General features: G+C 40.4%; 1 protein-coding gene across 6 annotated transcripts in view; it reads left to right on the top strand.

Annotated features, from left to right (window-relative positions):
• Enah (ENAH actin regulator) overlaps window positions 1-21434 on the top strand; it is a 106383-nt gene extending 84949 nt beyond the window's left edge. For 2 of the 6 annotated variants that reach the window (XM_051148038.1, XM_051148037.1), the window contains 11 exons: window positions 3571-3860; window positions 5592-5702; window positions 7434-7735; window positions 8852-8997; window positions 9097-9154; window positions 10225-10273; window positions 13336-13402; window positions 15121-15183; window positions 18616-18694; window positions 20255-20312; window positions 20778-21434. In XM_051148038.1, the coding sequence (XP_051003995.1) occupies window positions 3571-3860; window positions 5592-5702; window positions 7434-7735; window positions 8852-8997; window positions 9097-9154; window positions 10225-10273; window positions 13336-13402; window positions 15121-15183; window positions 18616-18694; window positions 20255-20312; window positions 20778-20815 (1261 nt within the window). In that variant the 3' untranslated portion in view covers window positions 20816-21434. Of the gene's footprint in view, window positions 1-3570; window positions 3861-4871; window positions 5703-7433; window positions 7736-8851; window positions 8998-9096; window positions 9155-10224; window positions 10274-13335; window positions 13403-15120; window positions 15184-18615; window positions 18695-20254; window positions 20313-20777 lie in introns of all 6 variants that reach the window. The other 4 variants (XM_051148035.1, XM_051148036.1, XM_051148040.1 and 1 more) reach the window with 2 other exon arrangements.
• The last annotated feature ends 4556 nt before the right edge of the window (window positions 21435-25990 follow it).

Here is a 25990-nt window from a genome sequence, read left to right as displayed (position 1 = left end):
GCTTGCAAATCATCACTACTACCTGAAAGTTATAAAAGGGGAATAAGAATTCCAACCCAGAGCTGAGGAGCTGGAGTAATGAAGGTGTACAGCACTCCCATCATTCTCCAGAGGCAGGATGGACCCCGAGTTGATCGGATTCTGCTGTAAGTATTGGCTCTTGTCTCAGGGCTTTGTGATACTAAAATTCAGTTATCTTCTTTTGAATATTCCATCTTTTTGTTACTAATAGAGAGACAAAATGCCCACATAGTACAATCAAGTATGTGTCTAGTCCCACGAAAGCCTTCACTTACCAGGAAACTGGGACAGAGGGGAAGGCATCCTATTGGGACTCTAAATGAGAGACGCATGGGAGAATAGCAAAATAAAAGGATACAGAGGGTCCTAGAAATCTACAAGTAGAATAATATGATAGGCAGATTTGGGCCCAGGGGTCCCGCTCAAACTAAGGCACCAGCCAAGGACAATACAGGCGGTAAACTTTAAACCCCTTCCCAGATCTAGCCAATGGTCAGAATATTCTCCACAGTTGAGTGGAGAGTGTGATACGACTTTCTCACGTACTCTGGTGCCTCACATTTGACCATGTCCCCTGGAGGGGGAGACCTGGTGGCACTCAGAGGAAGGACAGCAAGTAGCCAAGAAGAGACTTGATACCCTATGAGAATATATAGGGGGACGTAATCCCCCTCAGGAACAGTCATAGGGGAGGGGAATAATGGGAAAATGGGGGAGGGGGGAGGAATGGGAGGATACAAGGGATGGGATAAACATTGAGATGTAACAAGAATAAATTAATAAAAAAAAATGAAAAAAAAAAAGTATGTGTCTACTCCAGATGTAGCAGTGCACATCTTTAATCCCAGCACTTGAGAGACAAATGCCAATCAGTGTGTGTGAGTTCAAAGCCAGGTGGAACTACATAGTGAAACCCTGTCAAGAAAGTTAAAGAGTACACACTTTCACTCTCCAGCATGTCAGTATTACTCAGGGTTAGAAACCAGAATGTTTTTCCTGCTTTGTTCTCCCACTTCATTTTATGAAACTGAAATCTCTGTATGTATCCCAAAACTGTTCTAGGTAAAGATTTTATTTATATTTTACATGCTTCACAAGACTGTGCCTTTAAGTAAACATAAACTAGGTGCGTGTTTGTATGTATATATTGAATTCATTGTGAGCCTGTTGTTTTGGGTATTTTTTGTTTTTGCATCTGTTTACATTTGGGGACTGCTGTTTTGGAGAAAATTACTTCAGTGATAGAAAAAAATAACTATGTCTTATGTTTTTATTTAATATATCTAAAATACTAATAGTATTCATTTATATTTTTTCTGGAAAAGGTATGTAATTCTTCTGAAACAATCAAATTACCGAAAATATATATCTAACTCAAAGAATACAGGCCTATTGGAATTTTCGCACAGCTCAGAATTCAGACACGTTCTTTAGTAAGAGCTAGAGGTGACCCTGCTAATGGGCAGACAGGAACCAGAGGCAGACCGCCTCTAGGAAGCAGGGCATTGTGCGTTCCAGTCTGCAGTCTGGTCGTGATGATACTGAGGGAAGCCAGCTTTACATCGTCAGATTTGTAAGTCGGGAAATTTCTGCTCGGCAGTTTTTTCAGCTATGTATGCATAGACATCTTTTCAATGAGCAGACTATTAAAAGCATCCGTTACTTTCTTCTCACATCAGTCTCTTGAGAGTGTGTCCGCTGCGCACTTGAGTTAACTGTCAGCAAACTTGGAGGTACTCTTTGGCATTATGCTTTTTTTCCTCAGTAGACACTGTATCTTTTATTGAGATTATTTTCACATGTGGAGCACTCTTCTAAAGTCAATACATTCCAGTTATAAATGACATTATTTCATACTGCTTCCAGACACATCCATATCTATCTTACCTATGATGACTACCAAAATTTACGTGTTCTCTGTGTTAGAAGTGCTATGTTGCTTAGAGAAACAGATAACAGCTTAAAAAAAAAAATGTCCAACAATTAGAATGGGAGTGAAATGCCATCAGAGTGCTATGTATGTAGCTCAGCTGTGGACAGTGTTTATATAATGTTAGTATAACCCTCAATATTGATTTTAGCCAAACTATTTTCCTATGGCTGTGTGTGTGTGTGTGTGTGTGTGTGTGCGCGCGCGCGCGCGCGCGTGTGTTGAGAGTGGTTATGGACGATTTTTAACATTAGACAATGGGTGTCTAAAGTTAAGACACAAGAATCAACTAAAATGATAAATAAGTGGAGAAATGTTAAGACCATAAGCTAATGTTTGTTTTGTTATAAGCTTTATATATATTATTGTGATATATGTATTACTTTGAGATGAATGAAAAGAGACACAGAAGCACAAAATGTAAACATCCTAAAACTTTTTTTCCCAATTAGCAGTGGTCCCTTTTTTTAAAAATTAATTTTCATATGTGTTGGTGTTTGCATGAAGACCAGAAACAGGTGTTGGCTCTTCTGGAACTGGAGTTACAGATTTTTGTGAACCTCTGTGTAGGTTCTGGTAACCAAACCCTGGTTCTCTGAAGAGTGGCCAGTGCTCTTTTCTTTCTTTATTTATTTTATTATTATTCTCTCATGTATTACATCCCAACTGCAATTTCCCCTCCCTCTACCCCCCCTCCCCCTGGGTCTCTCTTTCCCACCTCCCTTCTCACCCACAGCCCTCTTCTCAGAAAAGAGCAGGCCTCCCAGGGACATCAGCCAACGAGCATTACTAGCTGCAGTAAGAGGGCATATACCATCACAGCAAGCAGCCAGTACTTTTAACTGCTGAGCCACATCCCTAGCACCTAAGGACTTAAAATTTTAACACAAACTTCAATTGAGTTTCTTTATGCACATTATTGGAGGGAGAGAAGGAGTCTTTTCTGTCTAATTTAATTTTAAATGTTTTAATGTAGTTGGGCGGTGGTCGTGCACATTTTTAATCCCAGCTCTCGGGAGGCAGAGGCAGGCAAATCTCTGTTTTCAAGGACAGCTAGAGCTACACACAGAGAAACCCTGTCTCAAAAAAACTTTTAAAAAGTAAAAATTAAAAGTTTTAATGTATCTAATTTCTTGCCAGCATGTCACAGTGATATATCTTAAAATGTTAACTATAGTTGCCTGTAGATCAACATTTTAGTGATTTAAAGTTTATTTCTTACTTAACTGGGTTTGTTTTCACTTAATGTTTATTCAGCTGTAGCTCTATGATTGTTGTGTTTTCTGAAATTATAACTTGTGGAGTTAAAATGTTATATTTTAAGAAAAGGAGATTACTTTATTTTTAAATTATTTCATCACCTGATTAATATAATGACTTGGTCATTAAAGTGGTAGGTTTACTCGCAGCTCTCTATTGTAAAAAATTGTGTTGATTGAGCCATGTGGAGAGCTTAGTTCCATTGGTATAAAATAAGAGGTAAGGAAGCCTTCCTTCACGGGGAAGTAGTTGCTATGGGTTCTACATTTATTTGAATCAGAAGTGAAATGAGCATCCATTCATTTTAGTGATGGGGAGCTATAAATGCACATTTTTATTCATCCAATGTTCACTTTCAGGCAACTGCAAGAACAGCAGCGACAGAAGGAGCTGGAGAGGGAAAGGCTGGAGAGAGAAAGAATGGACAGGGAAAAGCTAGAGAGAGACCGGCTGGAGAGGGAGAGGCTGGAGAGGGAGCGCCTGGAGCAGGAGCAGCTGGAGCGGCAGCGGCAGGAGAGGGAGCACGTGGAACGCCTGGAGAGGGAGCGGCTGGAGCGCCTGGAGAGGGAGAGGCAAGACCGAGAGCGCCTGGAGCAGCTGGAGCGAGAGCAAGTGGAGTGGGAGAGAGAGCACAGAGTGTCCAATGCTGGTAAGGAGTCTGCAGACACACGCCTCCCACCTCTGAGCTGGGCAAGGCTCTGTGCAGTCGTGAATAGTGATATTGCACATGTGTGTAATGCTTGGGAATACGTGGAACAGTTTGGAGTTAGGATAAATGCTCAGCAATTACTGCTTCCGTGTTTCTTTTATTGCTTAGAAACTAAAAGAAAGCTCTTGGGAATTTTTAGTCTGTCATTTTAATTCTTCTTGTCGCCCTAGAATTCAGCTATAAAGTGTGAATATGTTTTTATGCAGAGATTTTTTTTATAATGATCTTGGAAGATATTTCCCTTGTGTGGTTGCTTAAAATTATCACATACTATATGTATTATGCTACGTACAGCAAGAAGTTAGCTTGGTTATAGTTAGATTTTTGGAAGAAAAGTTAAAATAGATGAAAATATTCTCTCAAAAATAACTGGTTACTTAAAACATTTTCTGGCATTGTGAAAAATGATAATTCGAATTCCAAGTGTCATAGAGGTTAGGGTAAATGTTTAATAGTTATCAAAGAATTTTATTCTTGAGCTACATGAGAAGCCAGTGTGGGTTTCTGATTGGTTAGTTGGTGATTTCATTGTTTTTAACTGTCCAGTTGTCTGGAGTTACCCCTGAGGAGTGGGTTGAGGGTCCCTTCCCTTCCTAGTAAACATTTTGCCAGGCTTGAAACAGCTTGGTGTACTCCGCCGTTTGTAGTCACTGAGATGCCGTTTCAGTTGACTAATAAGGTTAAGACTTACTACTGTACCCTCTTCCTATGGAGAGTAGATATTAATCACATATTTTTTAAAAACTTACTCCATCCTCTTTCGGGTTCCAAAATGTGTTTACCAGTTAAATTTCCTCAAGTGGAGACAGTTATTTGCCTAATTCTCTGGTACTAACTGTAGTCTACGTTTATACATTTTGTCTGATTGCTGGTTTTGTGGCTTCACTAGCTCCCTTTTTCTCTCTCCTTTTTTATCCTGTCTTTTGCCGCTGCTTCCCACCTTATGTCCAGCTCCATCTTCAGACAGCTCCCTGTATAATGCTCCACTTGCTGAGTATTCCAGTTGCCAGCCTCCTTCAGCACCTCCTCCATCATATGCTAAAGTCATCTCAGCTCCGGTGTCAGACGCCACTCCTGATTACGCTGTAGTGACCGCCTTGCCACCTACTTCCACACCCCCTACACCACCACTGCGGCACTCAGCGACACGTTTTGCAACATCTCTAGGTTCAGCCTTCCACCCTGTTCTTCCCCATTACGCCACAGTTCCTCGTCCTCTGAACAAAAACTCTCGACCTTCTTCTCCTGTGAACCCACCCTCTTCTCAGCCTCCAGCTGCGAAGTCCTGTGCCTGGCCTACTTCCAATTTCTCACCCCTCCCTCCATCTCCTCCGATAATGATTAGCAGCCCCCCTGGCAAAGCTACTGGCCCAAGGCCTGTTCTTCCCATTTGTGTCTCCTCTCCTGTGCCCCAAATGCCTCAGTCACCGACAGCACCCAATGGGTCGCTGGACTCTGTAACATACCCAGTGTCTCCACCGCCTACCTCAGGGCCAGCAGCGCCACCTCCGCCGCCGCCGCCACCACCACCGCCGCCGCCGCCACCGCCGCCGCCGCTGCCTCCCCTCGCCTCACTCTCACACTGTGGATCACAGGCTTCTCCTCCTCCAGGCACCCCTCTTGCCTCAACTCCCTCATCCAAGCCCAGTGTTCTCCCTTCTCCCTCTGCAGCTGCCCCTGCCTCTGTGGAGACCCCTCTAAATCCTGAGCTGGGAGACTCCTCTGCTTCCGAGCCAGGCTTGCAGGCAGCCTCTCAGCCGGCCGAGACGCCAACCCCACAGGGTAAGGCTTCACTACTTGAGAGTGGTGCTTAGCAACAGCTTTGACTGCCAAGGATGAGTCGGATGGTTTTAGTAACTGGGCATCTTTGTGCCAGAGTACTTCGGGTTTTTTTATTTGAAAAATTAAAATGAAGGACCTTTTTCTTAATCCTGGGCCTTAATTGTATATAGCAACTTAGTATGGGCGATGTCCATATTAAACTTGTTTTTAGATCTTTTGCAGTATTGAAGAAGGTGCCTTTTAATATTTAGGGACCCCAATACTAATACGTTTACTTTAAACTTCACTAGGAAAGCTTCACTGTTTGATCTTCCCTGAGGTAAATATGAGATCTTTCCTGAGACTTAGAGATCTATTTAATAGATGAATCATCCCAGAGTTTGCCCTGGAGCACTGCTGTTTTCACCCCTTTTCACTTTGTACTGCCATATTCCGCTCTACACACTAGACTTAAAGGGTGGGTAGCCTCTCAGGCTCTTTGCAAAAGGTAGGAGGATGACAGGTTTGGTGTATGCCACCAGAGGATTCTGTGGAACAGATTGCAAGTAGTGGTATAAAGGGCGAACAGAGGATCCTTGAGGGTTTTCCCCCAAAACAGGCTATATTTCATGGCTGCAGGGAAGGGGCCATATAACATCAGATGTAGCCTGTGTACATAAAGATGTACCCAGTTGTGTAAGTGAGAAGATGCATGGTAACCCTGTCTTTTGTTGTTTGTTTATGAGCTATAGAGAGGATGCTGAAAACAAAGTCCTGCTTATGGAAAGTGTTACAATCTGGATTTAAAAATACCTCTCCTGTTAAAAATACATTTTTTAATAATGTCTTATGATTATTAATATCTCTGTGGTTGACATCTGAACAAAAGGTACCACCAGCCTGACAAGGCTGAATAATCGTCCTGCTGTGGCTCAGAACTCAATCTGCAGGATGGGACAGCTCATTTTCAGCCCTTCCCTTCTGTTTATATGCCTGTTCAAGCCTCAGGAGTGACAGCTACTACCCAGTATGCAAACTCAACTCTAACTTTACAGAAACAAAAATTAGCCCTTTTAAACCTTAAGTAAATACTTATTGATTTGGTATTTTGGTTTTAAATGCTTTACTCTCTGTGACTTTTTTTTTTTTTTTTTTACAAGATTAGAATACTTCTATATACTCTACCTTGACAGCTAAAACAGCTTTATAATCCTCAGTTAATTTGTAGTTTTACCTGATATTATTTTACTTTCTGTGATTCTTAACTCAGGCTACATGTAGAATCATTTTAAGATACTGAAGCCTTGACACGCCACACACTTGTATAGTTTTCATCTTGTCTGTCTGTAATCAATACCTTTGTCATCAGAGTCAAGTCTGTTATCTGTCAGTACTAACTGCAGTGTGTGTGTGTGTGTGTGTGTGTGTGTGTGTGTGTGTGTGTGTGTGTAAAACATTGCATACTTTTCTAAAATCATACAAGCATTTGTCTTCAAATCTCTGGGGGAGGGGGAATAGCATTAGTTTTATTACACAAGGTCTGATATTAAATGGTTGTATACACACTTCAGCTTTCAATTCTAGCATCTTTTATTTAAAACTAATATTATGTATTAAGTATTATGATAAATTAATTTCTTAAGTGCAGTGTCTGAGTCAGTTACTTTAGAATGGCATTCTATATATCTACTCATGTAAAATACAATGATTTAGCTCTGTTGTTGATGACTTGTTAACTTGTCTTTCTCTCAGGCCTTGTCTTGGGACCACCTGCACCTCCACCACCCCCACCCCTCCCATCAGGCCCTGCCCACGCCTCAGCACTTCCTCCTCCCCCTGGACCCCCTCCACCACCCCCACTACCATCCTCTGGGCCTCCACCACCACCTCCACCACCCCCTCTTCCTAATCAAGTTCCTCCCCCTCCTCCCCCACCTCCTGCCCCTCCCCTCCCCGCATCTGGATTTTTCTCTGGCTCGATGCCAGAAGACAATCGCCCTTTAACTGGACTTGCAGCTGCAATTGCGGGAGCAAAGCTTAGGAAAGTGTCTCGGGTAAATTACCAAGTTACTGAACTTTAAATGTGTCTCTTGTTGTTTCTAAATGTCTAAAGTAGTAAAATTGTTTCATGCTGGTACGAAACCTGATATTGATTGAAAACCAACACAATTTGAAATTTTAGAAAAGGTCTAAAAGTGTAGTGTAACATTTCTGTGACCCCTATTATCTCCAGATTATTTCTATACGCACATTTTTTATTAATTTATTCAGATTACAACTCAATTGTTATCCTATCACTTGTATCCTCTCGTTCCTCCCTCCCTTCCACGCCCACCCTATTCCCCTCCCCTAGGTCCATGACCAAGAGGGATCTCTTCCCCCACTTTATTGGTCACAGGCTATCAAGTCTCATCTTGATGGCCTGCCTATTCTTTCTTTGAGTGCCACCAGGGCTCCCCACCAAGGGGAGGTCATCAAATATGGGGCACCTATCTACAGATGATGAGTTTATTGACTAATACTTGCCTTTTGTTTGTGCATATCTCCTTTACTACACAGTTTTTAACCTAAATGATTTGAGAGTAAGTCAAAAACACTATGCTCTTATTTTTCTACCTCAGTGTAAATTTGGAGAGAAATAGCTAATTGGTTTTTAGGCCGTTTTTTTTTTTTTTTTTTCTAGTTTAAATTTAGTTGTGCTGGGCAGTGGTAGTGGATCGCTGTGAGTTCAAGGCCAGCCAGGTCTACAAAGCGAGTCCAGGATAATAAATAAGTAAATAAGTAAATTTAGTTGTTATGTCCTCAGTCTTTATCACCTTTTAAAACACTGACAGTTGTTTGTAAAAATTACCTTTCAGTTTGGTTTATCACATTTCCCCCTCAATATTGGATTCAGGTTATACATTTGAGATGAGGGGGGAAAAATACCATCAGGATCATGTCTTTCTCAGTATACTATATGGAGAGACAAGACTGTTTCATCCCATTGTTGGTAATCTTAACTTAGATAGAATTCATACTGATAAGTAAAAATCCATGTTATTCACTCTATTGGTTCTCAAATTTAAAAAAAAAAAGTGCTTATTCAGAATCAATGTGTTCTTCTGTTTTGAATATGTTAGTAAACATTACTATCTACATAGGCCATCGTTGTGTGTGTTCTCATTAAGGTGGAGGACGGTTCTTACCCAGGTGGAGGGTGTACTGTAGGTGTGAACTTGGCCTCATCCAAAGCAGATGCTGGTCGTGGGAACGGACCCCTTCCTCTAGGTGGTAGTGGCCTAATGGAAGAAATGAGCGCCCTGCTGGCCAGGAGGTGAGGAATTTCATTGTAGTGGGTATGTCTAGAATGAGGAAGATCTTGATAATAGGTAGGTAGGTGATATAAAATGTTTTCGTCAACTTGCCTTTCCAGGAGAAGAATTGCTGAAAAGGGGTCAACAATAGAAGCCGAACAAAAGGAAGACAGAAGTGTAAGTCAATATGAAAATCTCTGACTTTAAGATGTGGAACTCCCTTTAATCCCAGCACTTGGGAGGCAGAGGCAGGCGAATCGCTGTGAGTTCAAGGCCAGCCTGGTCTACAAAGTGAGTCCAGGACAGCCAAGGCTACACAGAGAAACCCTGTCTCAAAAAAAAAAAAAGAAGAAGAAGAAGAAGAAGAAAAGAAAGAGAGAAAAAATTACTTAATCTGAACTTAATGTTTGATCCTATGTGTTTGCCTGTTTTATTTCTAACTACACAGGTATTAAAAATAACTTGTGCTGTGCATACCTCATTCTTAGTGACTGGAATTGAATATGGGAGTTGTAGGGAAAGTCCTGAACCTCTAAAGTTAAGTTCAAACCTGTAAAGTTAGTCTGTTCTTTTACCCGCCTTTAAATGAGTAAATGAATTTAGACAGGTTTTCCAATCTGTTGGGCTTCTCAATTTATTAGTGCTACGTAAGGTTAAAGAATTATAAGCCAGGTGGTGGCACACGCCTTTAATCCCAGCACTCCAGAGGCAGAGGCAAGTGGATTGCTGTGAGTTAGAGGCCAGCCTGGTGTAAAGTTAGTCCAGGACAGCCAAGGCTACACAGAGAAACCCTGTCTTTTATTTATTTATATATATATATGTGGTCAACAATTTATACATCACCCTTAGGAACCCCATGTTCATTAGCTAGGTCCCTTAGAAGTACACCCCTCATGCCCTGCTCCATATTTCTGTGTTGTCGTTCCACACAGGTTGTAATGGCTCTCCCTGTGTCATCTGGCCTCCTTTCCTAACAGTCCTCCGATCTGTCTCATCGCACGTTCCTAGCATTGGCTAGTACAGGGTCTCAGAACTTACCACAGAAAGAGCTTTGGGAAGGCATAGGAAGAAGACAGAGTGAGATAAGAGAGGGAAACTGTAAGGCAGAATGAAAAGAAAGACAAGGTGGGTGGTGGGAAAGGAGAGTGGCAGAAAGAGCGAGCACAGGAAGGGAGCTTGTAACCCAGCTGCAGAGAGCTGCAGTTTCGGTGAACGTGATGTTAATGTGACCGTTTCTGTATGTTTAGGAAGACTCGGAGCCTGTAACTACTAAGGCCTCTTCAACAAGTACACCTGGTAAGTTCAGGCGAAAACTTTCTCAAAATACCAATACTGTCCAATTAAAGAGTTCATTTTCCTGTATTTGGACAGGTAACTCTTGCTCACTAAAATGTTAAAAGTGTTTTGTCTGTATTTGAAGTCACTGACTTTTTTTTTCTGCCTTTTGTGATCTCAGAAATCGATGCTTTTCTTCCTGATACTGTGAAATCTATTAAAGCCCAACATTTTTGTTGATGCTGTCTTGGCAAACACCGTAATGTGTGTGCATTCTTCATGTTATGGGCTGGAGGTTATTTGCTACAGCAACTATTTCACACAGTTCTTAGAAGTACCAAATGAAACATGCATGTTAGGTAGCATTATAGTGTATTTCAGAACCTCCTCAATTGAGGAAACTAACCTCCCTTTCTGTGCAGCCATTGACTGGCTACTTGTAGCTCTTTGTCTAGGGTTTGGGCTACATGGAATTTCCCGTGACTGTGTTGGCATGTTAACAGGTGTTGTCACTACGCTGGTCTTGTTCAAGCGACCATATTGTTGGGACTCGACGGGTACAGCTTCCTGTCCTGTCTAGAGGGCGCTATCTAACCCCTCTCATCTGTGATTTTCCTGAACATTAGAGTTTGTTGCAGATATACTAACTGGGGTTGGCACACAGTCCCTTACTCTCAGCACTTGGGAGGAAAAGGCAGGCAGATCTCTGAGTTCAGGACGGCCAAAGCCACACAGAGAAACCCTGTTTCAGGGGGCCGGGGGCAAATTGTCACTTCATGAACTTCCACAGTCCACTGTGGTTTTTCTGTAAATGGCGCTTGGTACATTATCCTTATTTTTAAAACTTCAGTGGTTTGTAATTCACATATATAAAATCAGGACTTCATTCAGATAGGTTTGGAATTTCATTTGTTTCATTCGATTCTTAAAATTGGTATTGCATAAGATACTTACTGAGCCGGGCGTAGTGGCACATGCCTTTAATCACAGCACTCGGGAGGCAGGGGCAGGCGGATTGCTGTGAGTTCAAGGCCAGACTAGTCTACAAAGTGACTCCAGGACAGGCAAGGATACACAAAGAAACCCTGTCTCGAAAAACAAAAACAAAAATGCTTATTGAGCCAAAAGTGAGTGAAAAATTAAAAATTCTGAAGCACAAAAACTCATGAGCCGCTAAATACTACTATGTCAGACTGAGAATAACCCTGAATCGCCCAGGCTACCTTGGAGAAAATGGTGTTACATTATGCATTGTAGAGTGTTTAGCTCAGCTGAAACTAGCAAATTAACATGTCATAAGCAGAGGTGTGCTGTTAAATAAAGTTGAGTAAGAAGAAATTAAGAAATAACCAGTTGCCTTACCTATCTAGAATTTATTTTGAGGATTCTTGGAAGAATGAGTGTGAAACAAATGTTAAGAGGCTGTTACAAAAGGTTCAGCATTCAGGTTTGTCTTAGTGTGTGAGTCAGCTCAGACTCTCAGGGGCACTTTTGAATGGCTCCTATCAGCCTTGTAATGTGGAGGTGGGGAAGACTGGGATCCAGTGTGTTTGCAGACTGCTGACAGGTAACCAGGCCTCCACCGGTGTCCTGCAGTACACCTGTGCCCCTCCCCTCTGCTCCCACAGGACTGAACAACTCTTCCACACAACCAGGCAGCCCTTAACTACTACCATCCTTCCACCTGCATCTTCCTGGATAACAGTGTCTCAGTGGCTCTTCCCCTCCCCCCTCTATTACTTGAGTCAGTTAATAAGCTGGATGTATTTTTATTCTATTCATCTTGGTCCCCCTCTACTTTTTTGATGTTTCTTTGCTAGCTCTGGAACCTGCCATTCATGTGTTCGCTGACAGAATGCCTTAGCTATTGGCATACAAGAGGAAGAGTTAAATGATGCTGAAGCAAAGGAGGGTCAGACTCTTCCCGTAGATGCCTGGCAGCAGCAATGCAGGGCTTCACAGGAGCTGACACTTAGTGTGCATGTATTCTGAGGAGACTATAGAGCCTCCTCCTGAGTGAAGATGTGCAGAAGCCATTGAGGGGGGGAACATTAGAGGGTGAAGCAGCTTCTTACATAAAACTATACAGTGAGATCATGGCACATGTATAGACTTGATTTGAATGTGACTCGAATGCTTTTCCTCTATGACAGAGTCTCACATTTGATTTTCTCAAGTTATCCAGTCAGGCCAATGATAGCACCAGTGAGTCATCTACGTGAGAAAATCACAGTTGAAAGCACAGTAGATGCTAGACACTAGACAGTGTCTCCCAAGTCCCTGAACTGACTGACTGTGTTTTCCCAAGAAGCTGTTCAGATTCATGTGAAATGAAGACTAGGGACACTTCACAGATTATTCTTATTTACTATTGGCACAAAAAGGTTTAGTACATTTGAATTTATCAGATTCTAGTGTAAACTATTGCTAATTAGTTAAAGGTATGCTCTTATTATTGCTAATTACCATCATCATTTGGATTATAGAACTCCAATATTTAGATTTTATAAGAGTTTTAAACAAAACTTAGTAATCCCCCCCCCTTTTTTTTTTTTTTTTTCCTCTTTTTTTGTTGGTTGTTATTGTTGCTTGGGTGGTTTGGTTTGGTTTGGCTTTTGGTTTTTCAAGATAGGGTTTCTCTGTTCTGTGTAGCCTTGGCTGTCCTGAACTCACTTTGTAGACCAGGTTGGCCTCGAACTCACAATGATCTGCCTACTTCTGCCTCCTGAGGGCATGTGCTGCTACCACCTGACTTTGTTTTGTTTTGTTTTTTAGACAAGGTCTCACTATGTAGTTAGTTTCGGCTGCCTGGAACTCACTATGAAGACCAGGCTGGCCTCAGACTCATGGAGCTTTGCTGTCTCTGCCTCCTGAATTTCTGCTTTTAAGTCCTAATATCATACAATTTAGAATCCTTACTGTTTAGTTTTTTTGTTTTGTTTTGTTTTTGTTTTTTTGTTTTTTGTTTTTTGTTGTTTTTTTTTTATTACTACTGTGTACATAGATGGTACTTTAATGTTGTTTTGTACTGATTCTGGAAAGTCTGAGCTGTGTTTATTGACACGTCTTTCTTATTTTTGAAGAACCAACCAGAAAACCATGGGAAAGAACAAATACAATGAATGGCAGTAAGTCACCTATCATCTCCAGGTATTGATTTTTCTCTTCTAAGTTTTATATTACATGTGTCTCTAAAAAGAAGTTACCATATTTCTATTGTAGAAAAATTTGGTTGTATGAAGGAAAAGGAAATCATCTATAATCCATACATTGAACAACCACTGCACTCAAGATATTTTTGCTACTCCTCATTATCTGATAAATCCTATCAATACATTTGTTAATCAGATAGACTAATAGTTTCATCGCTTTTAACTTGTTTAATTTTTAAAAGAAAAATTAAAATTAAGAGGAAAAACAATGCAGCAAATATTAAAATACAGCTATCACCCAAACTTAACAAGTCATTACATGTCTTATGGCTTTGCAGCTATATTTTTTTCTCTTAATAGTTTGAAAGAAACTTGCAAGTAAATGGTGTCTCATCCTAGATACTTTGACAATTTACCAAAGAACCAGGATATCTCCAACATAACCATAATAGAATTATTGCCTCTGAGTAAACAATAAGAACAATGCCCCACTAGTCTCTACATAGTTTTAAAAACAGAATTTTAGAAGATACCCTTATGCTTTATATTGGAAATTAGCTAGAGATTATAGAGAATACGAGAGAGCAAAAATATAGTATAAATTTACTGTGTATCTCAGTCAAAACGTCTAATTGTGGGCTGGAGAAATGTTAGTAGTTGTCCTTGCAGGCCCAGGTTCAGTTCATAGCACCCATCTGGCAACCAGTCCAGTTCCTGGGCAATCCAAGGCTGTTTTCTGGCCTACGAAGGCACTGTATACACACACAGATGTACATGCAGGCAAAACACCCATTTGTACATAATTCAAAAAGTAAATAATTTAGATATGGTGGGTGCACACTTTTCAATCCCAGCATTCTCAATGCAGAGGCAAGCAGATCTCTTGAGTTTGAGACCAACCTAGACTACATAGTGAGACCTTGTTACCAAAAAATTAAATCAGCCAGGCATGGTGGCGCATGCCTGTAATCCCAGCACTTGAGCGGCAGAGGCAGGCAAATAGCTGTGAGTTTAACCTCTGGCCTCCAATATACATGCAGACACCACTGCAATGAAAAGGAAAAATAATCTGCGGGTTGGGGGTGTGGCAATGCTTCTAGCATGCACAAAGCCTTGAGTTCATTGCCCAGCTCAGCATGAAGTGGACGTGGTTCATACAATTTCAGTACTGAGGTGCAGGGGTTGGGGTGAGGCAGGAAAAACAGTCAAGGTCATTCGCATCTAATTGCTGAATTTGAAGCCAGCCTTGCCCACATGAGCTCCTGTCTCCAGAAAGAAAGGAAAGAATAGTGTCTGTGAGTTCTCTGTGGTGAGAAAGCTGTAAGATGAGTGGCATATAATATTGGAATGCCCCAATGGTTTTCATTAGTAATCTACTGAGTTTGTATTCATGATGAGGGGGAAATGTTCCTTACATGCCTTTGAATAGTTTTATACACATCAAACTAGAGATTCATGGAATCAGATGTCTTTGCTTGTGTTTTGATTCTTGGTAAGTAGGTAGTTCAGCCTACAAAGCTAGCCACTGTGTTCTCACGTAAATTAGTTTCTAAATACCCTTTTAAGTTTGGTAAGGCAGATATTTTAAGGACAATTAACACCTTTTGTTTTTGTTTTGCTTGCTGTAACTAAAAGGCTATAAATCAGTAGCATCATGGGAATTATTTTTTTTTAAGTTCTACTGTATACCCTTTAAATGGTTTTTCCCCTTCATAGACGGGATTCTCCAAGGAAAAATCAGATTGTTTTTGACAACAGGTCCTATGATTCATTACACAGGTATCATCCTGCTGTGACTTTGTGGTTTCAGACTTTACAGTAACATGTCCAGGATAGGGCTGAGCTTTTTCTACCTGGATTGGTAATCACCACAATGAGGCATTTAGGAGGACTGAGGTGTCCTCTTCCTTAGCTGTCGTGTGAGCACATCAGGAACCACGCTACTCTTTGCTTGTGGGATTCAGACAGACACAGATATAACACGTGCTAGAATATTACATTGTCTATTCGGTAGCTTTAGCATCTTCCTTTAAAGCTGTTCCCTTCATGATTATGTGACAAGGTTTTTTTTTTTTTTTTAAGGAATCGAGCCTGTGTGGTGGCGCATGCCTTTGATCCCAGCACCTGGGAGGCAGAGGCAGGTGGATCACTGTTAGTTCGAGGCCAGCCTGGTCTACAATGCGAGTCCAGGACAGCCAGGGCTACACAGAGAAACCCTGTCTCAAAAAAGCAAAATATAAAACAAAAAGTAACAGACCTAGAGAGGGGCATGGAAGTGTATGCTTGTGTTCTCAGCACTCAGGACACTGGCGCAGCATTAGGAATTAAGGATGTCCTAGACTACACAGTGAGACTTTGTCCCAAATAAATGAGTGAGCACGTAAACCAACCGCTGAGATGCATGCATTTTACTAGAAATACATTAATGTATGCCAGGCACAGTGGCATATACCTTTAGTCCCAGCATTCTGAAGGCAGGAGCAGGAGGATCTCTGTGAGTTCAAGGCCAGCCTGTTCTACACAGAGTTTCAGAATATCAGGGCTACATAGAGAGACCTTGTCTCAAAAAAAAGAGAGAGAGAGAGAAAGAAACGAAATACATTAATGTTGCATACAACCATTTTTACTGCCCATCATTGATTGCACACCTATTTTGCTCTCCCCCTCCCCTTGACACAGGGTTTCTCTGTGTAGCCTTGACTGTTCTGGACTCGCTTTGTAGACCAGGCTGGCCTCAAACTCACGGCGATCCGCCTGCCTCTGCCTCCCAAGTGCTGGGTTTAAAGGCGTGCGCCACCACCGCCCGGCTCAGTGCACACCCATTTTTATGCACATCTACTGAAAGCATGAATTAAGTAATGCACAGAGAGGATATCTATGTCAGTAAGCAGTTCTCTAATTGGATTCTGATCAAATTCTTACTAGAATTACTTTATGCCACTGGAAATCAAAATAGTTGGCAGGTTTATTTTGTCAACTAGTTAATTTTCCATAAATGTTCATATTGAGCCTTTTTATTTGTTTCTTTAAGGTATGTTAATTGTTCTGAACAAAAGGTGTATTAGGAAAATCTACTGGAACAAAGAAAGAAAACAGTCTTCTAAGTTACCATATTAAGCCACACCTAGTGCTTGAATAATGTTCCTTTTATAAAAAGAAAAAGTGGTGATTACTTCTTTCCTTCAGTATGAAAAGTTCCCCCCTTGAGTTAATTCTCATGGTGATGGTGGTGGTGGTGGTGAATTGCATGTTAGCATGAATCAGATTTTTTTAAAGTTGCATGTTTGCGCAGTTGCTTATTAATTAACATTTAAATTGTTTAACAAATATCAATATGTTTATATAGTATAGCATATTTCTCCATTAAGTAATAGATTCTACCTATTTGTTTGAATGTCAGAAATATTCATTATATCTTAGAAGAAAATTTGACCGTAAGTGAGAGAAATAAAAGCAGATTATTATTAATAATTTGATTCTGGAAAGCAAAACTAAATAACTTGGGTATATAAAATGCACTGTGCCGACCCTCAAAAATATTTACTGCACCTGACTATGCACTCAACACTGGCATACCGTGGGTCTTAGATTGTACGTGACTGGAATTAAGTAGGTACTTCGACAAGGAAGAGTGCCCCTTCACAGGAGAGGTAGCTCCTTACATAAATGCTCAGGACTTACTAGCTGAAGTTTCTGGAAGTTACTGCATAAGTAGATACCCCATAAGTTAAAAGTGGTTGGCTTGTTCTTATTTCACAAACTTTTTAAACAGTAATATGTTACGGTATTAATTCATGTTCATGAGCAATGCCTTTGGGTTTAGAGTATTACATGTTACATCAATTATGAAATACAACTTTATAGCAAGTTATACATGCTGGGTCTTGATTCGGATAGATTTTTGACGTTGGTGCTCTGCAAAATTGAAATACATCATTGACTAATGGTTTATAGAATGGTTACCATTCTAAACCAGAAAATGAAGACGTGAATGGCAGATTTCCTACTGAGGATTTTCTTTTATTTCCAGGATTGGAGAAGGAGTCATGACTGATTTATTTGATGTTGGAACTTATGAAATATGCCTAATCCCTAACACTTATTTTACTGTGTAAATTTTTTAATAAAAGCTAAACTTTGAAAGTGCAATTGCGGGCTGAAGAGATGGCTCAGTGGTTAAGAGCACTGGCTGCTCTTACAGAGGTCCTGAGTTCAGTTCCCAGCACCCACATGGTGGCGCACAACCATCTGTATTATGATCTGATGCCCGCTTCTGGTGTACATGAAGACAGCATGCGTACTCATATACACAATAAATAGATATTTAAAAAAAAAAAAAAAAAAAAAAGGAAGTACAAATCCAATTGACAGCTTCTGCCTTAGAATCTTGCATTTTTTGTTTTTATTTTTTGTGCTTTCTTCCTCTTCAAAGCAAAGTAAATTTATGGACTTATAAAAAGATAAAGTCAAGTGGATATGAGAGCATACTTCTAACCCAATAGTCAATTTTCAGCATTTTTGTTTTAATGCTTAAAATGAAAGCAAATAGACAAAGAAATTGGGCTTACTAAATTATTTTTTCCTACAAACTGATCTATATTATGTTAAAACATTCTAGACCATAGAGCTTTTCCTTTATTGATTTGTTTGATATTTAATACATAACATAAATTTCAGAAACACTACACATGACTGCGTTATATGGGCCATGGGAGTTTCAGCTGCTCACTTTGTCATGTCCAAGGTCAGCATGCCATGTGTTACCTGGTCCCAGGGAATGCTGTCTTCTACTCTCAGAGGAATTTCACCATATTGTCACCCTTTTCTACTTTTTTTTACAAGAGATTATTAAATTGAGAACGTAAAAGACATTTTCTGTTATCTGTCCTAATCATTCCTACAATTGTGACAACTTCTTAGCAAAAATGTGTTTAAGAAATGAATTTAAAAGCTGGGTGTGGTGGCGCACCCTTTAATCCCAGCACTCAGAGAGGCAGAGGCAGGCAGATCTCTGTGAGTTCAAGGCCAGCCTGGTCTACAAAGTGAGTCCAGGACAGATAAGGCTACACAGAGAAACCCTGTCTTGAAAAATGAGAAAAAGAAAAGAAGTGCATTTAAATCTGGCTTTGGGGTGGCAAATTTAGAGTTGCTTATGACCTCATTAAATGTTGTAAATATAATTTATCTGTTCTGGAAATCTCTTTCGTACAGACCCAAATCTGCACCTTCGTCACAGCCCAGTGCCAATGGAGTCCAGACAGAAGGACTTGACTATGACAGACTGAAGCAGGTGTGCACTCAGTGTAGCTTCCTTTCTTGCTTTTTTCAGAAGGGGATGATGGGTCTTGCACACATCCTTCCACGTGGGTCCTCGGAGTATTCTAGAAGATGGCACAGTCACAATATTTCAGTCATATTCAACAGTGGCCATAGTTGTCCCATATTGCTCATCTCAAGTCTTTTCTGGCTCATTTTTCACCTATGAAAATTGCAGATTTTTTTGTTTTGTTTTGTTTATTTGTTTTTGTTTTTGTCCTTTTAAATTTGAATCTACAATTCTTTGGTTTTTTTTTGTTTTTTTTTTTGTTTTGTTTTTTTGTTTTTTGTTTTTTTTTTTTTGTTTGTTTGTTTTGTTTTTTTTAGATTTATTTATTTATTTATTTATTATACAGTGTTCTGCCTCCATGTACACCTGCAGGACAGAAGAGGGCATCAGATGACCCTTGTGGTTGCTGGGAATTGAACTCAGGACCTTTGGAAGGGCAGGTGGCGCTCTGAACCTCTGAGCCGTCTCTCCAGCCCCCAAATCTATAATTCTTGATGGAAGACACAGCATCATTTAAACACACACACACACACACACACACACACACTCTGGTAGCCACATTAAAAAACAAAACAAAACAGGTAAGGCTGGAGAGATAGCTCACTAGTTAAGAGTATTTGCTGCTCTTGCAGAGGACCCAGATCCACTTCCCAACACCTACACAAATCTCTAACAAGCATCGCACTTCAGAGGATCTGCCCCCTTCTTTTGGTCTGTTGAGGGACCAAGCACGGATGTAATGCCACATATACTTGCAACAAAATATTCAAACGTGGAAATTCTTTTAAATCTCTTTTAAATAAATAAAATTGTAGTATTTTACATATCCTAAATATATTAAAAATAAGTTAAATATATGCTCAATGTTTAGGTGTGAAATCTGGTGCCTGGTTTACACGTACGATCCTGTCTTACCAGGCCAGAATAAGCAAGGATGAGCAAGGAAGAAATATTTAAAGAGAATTTACTAAGGCCAATCTTGTAAGAAATAGAGTTGGAACTGTGGAATCAAAAGTTAGGGGATGTAGGGACCCCAGGGAAATAATAAGCAAAGTGCTCACTTGTGAATGAGCATGAGGATCTGAGTTTGAGCCTGGAGCCCGTGGAAACAAGTCAGGTGTGTTCGTGTGTGTGTCCTTGGCTCACTGGCAGCTAGCCTGGCCTACTTGGTGAGTTCCACTAGTAAAGAGATTGTCTCACAAAAGGTGGGGAGCGAGCCGGGCAGTGGTGGTGCGCGCCTTTAATCCCAGCACTCGGGAGGCAGAGGCAGGCAGATCACTGTGAGTTCGAGGCCAGCGTGGTCTACAAAGCAAGTCCAGGACAGCCAAGGCTACACAGAGAAACCCTGTCTTGAAAAAAAAAAAAAGGTGGGGGACCCGTGCTTGTGGGATAATACCAAAGAGTGTCCTGTGGGTACATATACATAAAAGAACTGTTGTAAACTTTTATCTGAATAAGGAACTTCTCCGAGATCATTTCATCTTTGTTTGTTTTGTTTCCTGGTGTTTTCTCTTGGTGCTTTAGGACATTTTAGATGAGATGAGAAAAGAACTAAGAAAGCTGAAGGAGGAGCTTATTGACGGTAAGCACTGGCACATCGGCTCCCTCAACACCATGGCAAAACCTACTTCATGCTCTTCCATGCACCTAAACTTCACTGAGGTTGGCGGGGAGGTGCTGTTGCTTAGAATGGGAGCTATTTGTAAAAAGGAAGATAAGCAAGGGTGAAATGTAGAATTTGGTGGAATACCAATCAGGCACATTTTTCTCTTGAGGAATCTGTCTGCTCGTCCATTCCACTGCACACCCTTTGTTGCGGAACCCACAGGACCAATGTTTTTGCCTTGGTTATACAAGGGAGCAAGTGAATGTAGCCACATGACTGGCGTGTTTATGCATTAAAGACCTATACAATAAAGGCTTAAATTCTGTATCTTTTTTATGATGGAATTTGAACACAGCCCTGAAGATTTCTCAGGAGTGAATCATTGATGTGTATTTTTCCTTTCTGGTATATTGACTGAAAACTCTTTCTTCCCTGTTACAGCAATCAGGCAGGAACTGAGCAAGCCGAATACTGCGTAGAGAAGCAAACTAAGGAGAGACAGGACTTGAAATCTGGAGAAAAACCAAAATTCCTACAACTGTTAACAACCCCCTACAATTTTTAAGCTGTAAGAAGAAAATGGATATACAGTCAGGAGGGAAAAACCACCAACCTCTGAAAGCCTTCAGACATAGCGACTCTGGCAATCAGCTGTTCCCTCCCAGTGTGCTGCTTTTGTTCCGACCTTCACCACAGTATGGAGAATTTGTTTTTGAGTTCCCATAGCAGTACTAAACCCATCAGGCAAGATCACCGTGCATTGAAATATTTTCATATCTAGATGAAATTGCACGTTTTCCACAATCCATTGCTAAAATAAAGAAGAGAAAGGCTTAAGAGGTTTTTTCCAGAGGGCGCTGACGAATTTAATTTAGCGAGTTCTGCTGTTGCATTGTAAACGTTTCTCTCAGGTTTGTCTTCCTATCATATTTGATATTCCATGAATAGTTTTAAGATCATAAAGTATGGAGCAAATGGAGTTGTATGTGCTTTCAAAGGGCGGTATTTGTAAGAGAGGTCCTAAAATGTTTAGTCCCACTTGAGGAATTTTAGAGTGATAGGAAGTCTCTTGGGTTAGCCTTCATGCAATTTTGTAGTTTAAAACATAAAATCCGTCCAGAAATTAAGGATTTAGATGCCTTCCTAAATTGTTACAATGCTTTACCAAATCTATGACTTCTATATAACAAACAGTGGTCAAATGTAAAACATTCTATTATAGATTACTGTAGGTTTTCAACCTTTTTTAGACTTATGCATGTGGACATTTTTATAATGTAATTACAATCACCACAAAGTTAGCTTTTTTAATTGCGGACAGTAATGCATGTCACACTAATATGTAGTGGCCTTTTCAAGGTCTCGTCCCAGGGAAAATATTTTGTAGAATATAGGGAAGTGGGAGGAAGGGAGGAATAACTTTTTATTTAAAGTGAATTTCTGCACTATCTTTTTTCTCCCCTCAATTATCTGCATGGATTACAATGAGAAATATTTTGTGACTTTAATCAGTAAACATGGTAACAGAGCCAAGTACTTAATCTTTTACATCATGGCTTCAGCTGCTTGTCAGCAACTTGACTGGTCTGAAGCGTGATTCTCAGCTTCACACGGATCACCTCACTGTGGCGGCACTCAACAGTGTGATCACTGAACCTGGCAGTTACCATTTCTAGGTCCCCGCAGTGCTGCAGGCGGTCCGGTACTGCTCCTGAATTGAAGCTGCTCTTGACCTTTGTTGTGCTACAATACCAGAAACAACAGTAATGGCAGCAATTAGGGTCACAGAAATTACCAGATAAAGGGAAACCGATGAGGAGTTCTGCAGTTTTCTTTTAGTAAAACTAAAGTGAGACTTAGGTGGTAGGAAGAGTCTAATGCTGTTACACCCTGCGTGGGTGGTGTGTGTGTGTGTGTGTGTGTGTGTGTGTGTGTGTGTGTGTGTGTGTGTGTGTGTGTGTGAGAGAGAGAGAGAGATGCGTTCCACCCTTTTATGTTATGATTAGCAAGATTAAAATAAGGGAGAAATCCTGTATGTTGTAACATTAGCTTTTTGGAAAAATCTAGGAAATCGAAAATTCTCCAAGCTCTCTGTCATGATTTGTGCTTGAGTTATTAATGTGCCATATTTGCTTTGGAATCTTTGGTTATCAAAACTTCTACTAAAAATGGAAGAAATAATCCACTTTCATTTGCTTTCTAGACTTCACATCTCAGCTGTAAAACAAAGCTTCGCAACAGCATAATTTTCTAAAAGCTACCATTTGCAGTTATTACTACAGAGGTGTTTGAATGAGGGATATTTTTTTTCCTTTATTACAAGTTTCTGCTTCTGTAGGAAAAAACTTCATTTCTAGATTTAAACTATGAGGGGTGAGCTCTCACAGTTCCGGCGTTCCACTCTCTTCGACCCATTATTCATTGTCATGCAGTAATCTTAACAACGTTACAGATGCAGCAGGCTTGAAAGTTGTTCTAAAAGAAGTAGATATTTTATTTTACTGTTGAACTTCTGATTATGCAACCACTTTGATAATGTAAATGTGTATGTCCCTTACGAATCTGATCAAACATCACTTTTCATTTTGTTGCTGAAGTTAAATACTCTGTAGTAGGTAGGGTACTGGGTGTAAGTGTCCAAAGTGAGACAAGACTCTAAAGTCAGTGCTAAGTCCTAAAAGAAACTGGCTTATGCACTAAACGTTTTGTGCCTTGGTCTAATATTTAACACAATGTCTGTAAAATGACAAAGAGAAGAAGAACCAGTGTTGACTCATGCTACATCCTCCACCATCCTGCATTACCCACATGGCTAAGTGTGTTCCTTCCTAGATGTTTAGGTGGACTGTTGTATACACTCACTGTCATACAGGACAGTCTTGTCATTGTTAGAGATTTCCGTGATTAAAGTGGGAAACTGAAGCCTAAGTTACTTTCCCAGAACTGTTCCCAGGAACCATATTGTGATGGTGGATTTTGCTTTTGTGTGTGGAATGTCTTCAGCTGAGTACAGTTTAGGGATCCTTTCTAAGTACAGGAAGGCACTGCTCTCCTCAACACTGTGACCTGACCTGCGACAACTCTGTACAATACACTCTGTGGATGGCTAGCAAGTCAACAGCAAACCAACTGAATGTACAAACCTTAGTGTGGTGCTGAAGTCTCTTCAGAGGAGTCCTCATGGTCTCAAGTCTGTTGAAAGTTCTCCAAGCATAATGTGTCAATCAGAACTACAGATGAAAACATGGTGAATGTTCAGTCCTCATGCTGCACCTGTGTTTTCTGTTCAGGTTTTCCAGTTCTCTGCTGTTTTTTACCATAACCGTTTCGTTTCCTACACGCTGACTTCATTTGTGCGATTGAAATAAAATTGCAGTATACACATGTTTCTCGGTTGTGACACTTAGATGATCCTCTGAAATAACGTGTTAATTCTAAACCAAGTGATGCTGGGTATAAAATTAGCACTTTCTAAGGCCGAGGGCTTCACTGTTTACAGTTTACACATCATGTCACTGTTCTTTAAAGATGTCATCAAAGCCAGGAATAGTAAAATAACGCAAAGGGACTATGTAATGGCCTGTCTGCCTTTTGTTTGGAAGTAAGCGCTGTGTGTTACCTTAACTTCTCAGCACAGCTTGACACAAGACGGGAAAATGTTTCACTCTATTTTTGTTCTATAAAATCGTATATATTTCATCTCATTTACACAGTTCATTTTTCTTTATATAATTCACACATTAAAGAATTTTGCCAAACAATTAGCTTTTCATGTAGTCTGTACCATCTATAGGGTTTTTCTACATTATGCTATAAATTTGCTCTGTGTATATATAAGCTTCAGCACTTTTATCTATTGTAAAGTTGAGTTCCATTTTCAAATTAATGTCATTAGAAGTACAACAATCTTGAATAGATATGTACATATATATACATATATGTATATGTTACTTTTACCAGACCCCAGCCTCTATCCTTACCTGTCCTCCAACTTCTCTGTGGACTGTTTCTGGCATTAATTTCCATTTGCATCTGTTATGTAGCCCAGTGCTTCGAAGACACCAGCTGATTTTTCTTTTTGTCCTAAATCACATTCCTGCTTTATCTACAAATTAAAGTCACTCCTCATAGTCAGAAATGAATTAAGCAGTAAGTGCTAAACATTTCAGTTTGCCTGGCTAAAGTTACTATCTCTTAATTTTATCCAACATTTTAGTGACACTGTGAAGGACTTGGAAGCCTGTGAAGATGGGCTGCGAGTCCTGTTCTGTTTCTTCTTGTGGTCGTGAGAATTGTTTAAGCCCTTGGCCATGGCCTCTAATCCTATGGACATGCCTTTAGTCCAGCAGACAGTAACAGGAGAATTGTAAATCTGAGGTCAGGTTGGGATGCATGGAGAGACTATCTAAAACAAATGAGTAAAGACCTTTGAGTCATAGGCATGAAAATCTCATAGAAGGCAGTGTCTGTCCCCGTACCGAGCTAGAAAACACACTTTCCTAAAGACATTCTAGCTTTCACTTCAAAACTCTTAACTTGTTCCTGGTAGTGCCATTTTTTTAATAGAATTGATATTTGTTATCTCCCCAGAGCTCTGAAGAATATAAAAGGATCCTGAGAATTTACTGCAGTTGATACCTCTCGCTTTTTGGTGAGAGCCATTTACCGTTTTGTAACAAAAAGATGTTAAAAGGAATTTGCTACAACCATTGGTTATGTCACTGAAATTGAAAGATACGAATACATGTGATGAGCAGAGGGTTGGGATATGGCTATTCCCTTCAGTGACACATGCTCTCTGTTGTATAAGCTCACCGAAATGTTAGGGCTACACATGGCAGGCACCCTGTAGAGGTCTCCAGTGCTTGTTCATTAACATATAGAATAAATAAAAACTGAAGCTTCAGTTAAGTGTTTGAACCAGAACTTAGTCCCTGTGCCCCAGTTTGAGGCTTACCAGGTACTCCAGTAACAGCTTCTAGAGGCTTCTAGGACCCCTGGGTAACGGAAGGCCTTGATCAGAGACCCAAGTAAGTGCTGAAAAGGAGCATAGTATGACTGACTTGCATTAGAAACTCAAGCTTAGGGCTAGAGAGATGGCTCAGAAGTTAAGAGCATTGTCTGCTCTTCCAGAGGTCCTGAATTCAATTCCCAGTAACCAATTGGCTCACAACCATCTGTAATGTGATCTGATGCCCTCTTCTGGTGTGCAGGTGTACATGCAGGGAGAATACTCTATACATAATAAAGTTCGCCACTAAATTTAACCTTTTCTAAACGTAGGTAATGGGGCTTTCTCTTTTAATATAAATGAGAAATGCTCGTGTGCTTCTTTAGAGAGCTATTTGTAACTGACAATCTCCATTTATTCTGTAAATATGGTTTAAATGTCTCCTTTAAATTCCAAAAGGATTTCTTTAGCAGTAACTAATAGACTCCTCCCCCACCCAAAAAAATATCTCTCTTAGAGGCAGCAGATGATGATGTCAGTAGCTACAGTGTTGGCCAGTGGTGGTTCTTCCAAGAAGGCTTAGAACATACATACACAGGCAGGCCAGTCAGTCGGCACTTGGAGTCGCAAAGGAAATGATACCCCAAAGAAAAGAAGTGGACATACATTCTAATACTGGGGTGCATCTCAGCCGTGGCAGGTT

This window comes from Acomys russatus, chromosome 6, assembly GCF_903995435.1.
Source record: "Acomys russatus chromosome 6, mAcoRus1.1, whole genome shotgun sequence".
In the NCBI taxonomy this organism is placed as follows: Eukaryota; Metazoa; Chordata; class Mammalia; order Rodentia; family Muridae; genus Acomys; species Acomys russatus.
The sequence above is the reverse complement of the archived record's forward strand: the minus strand, read 5'-3'. Positions and strand labels throughout refer to the sequence as shown.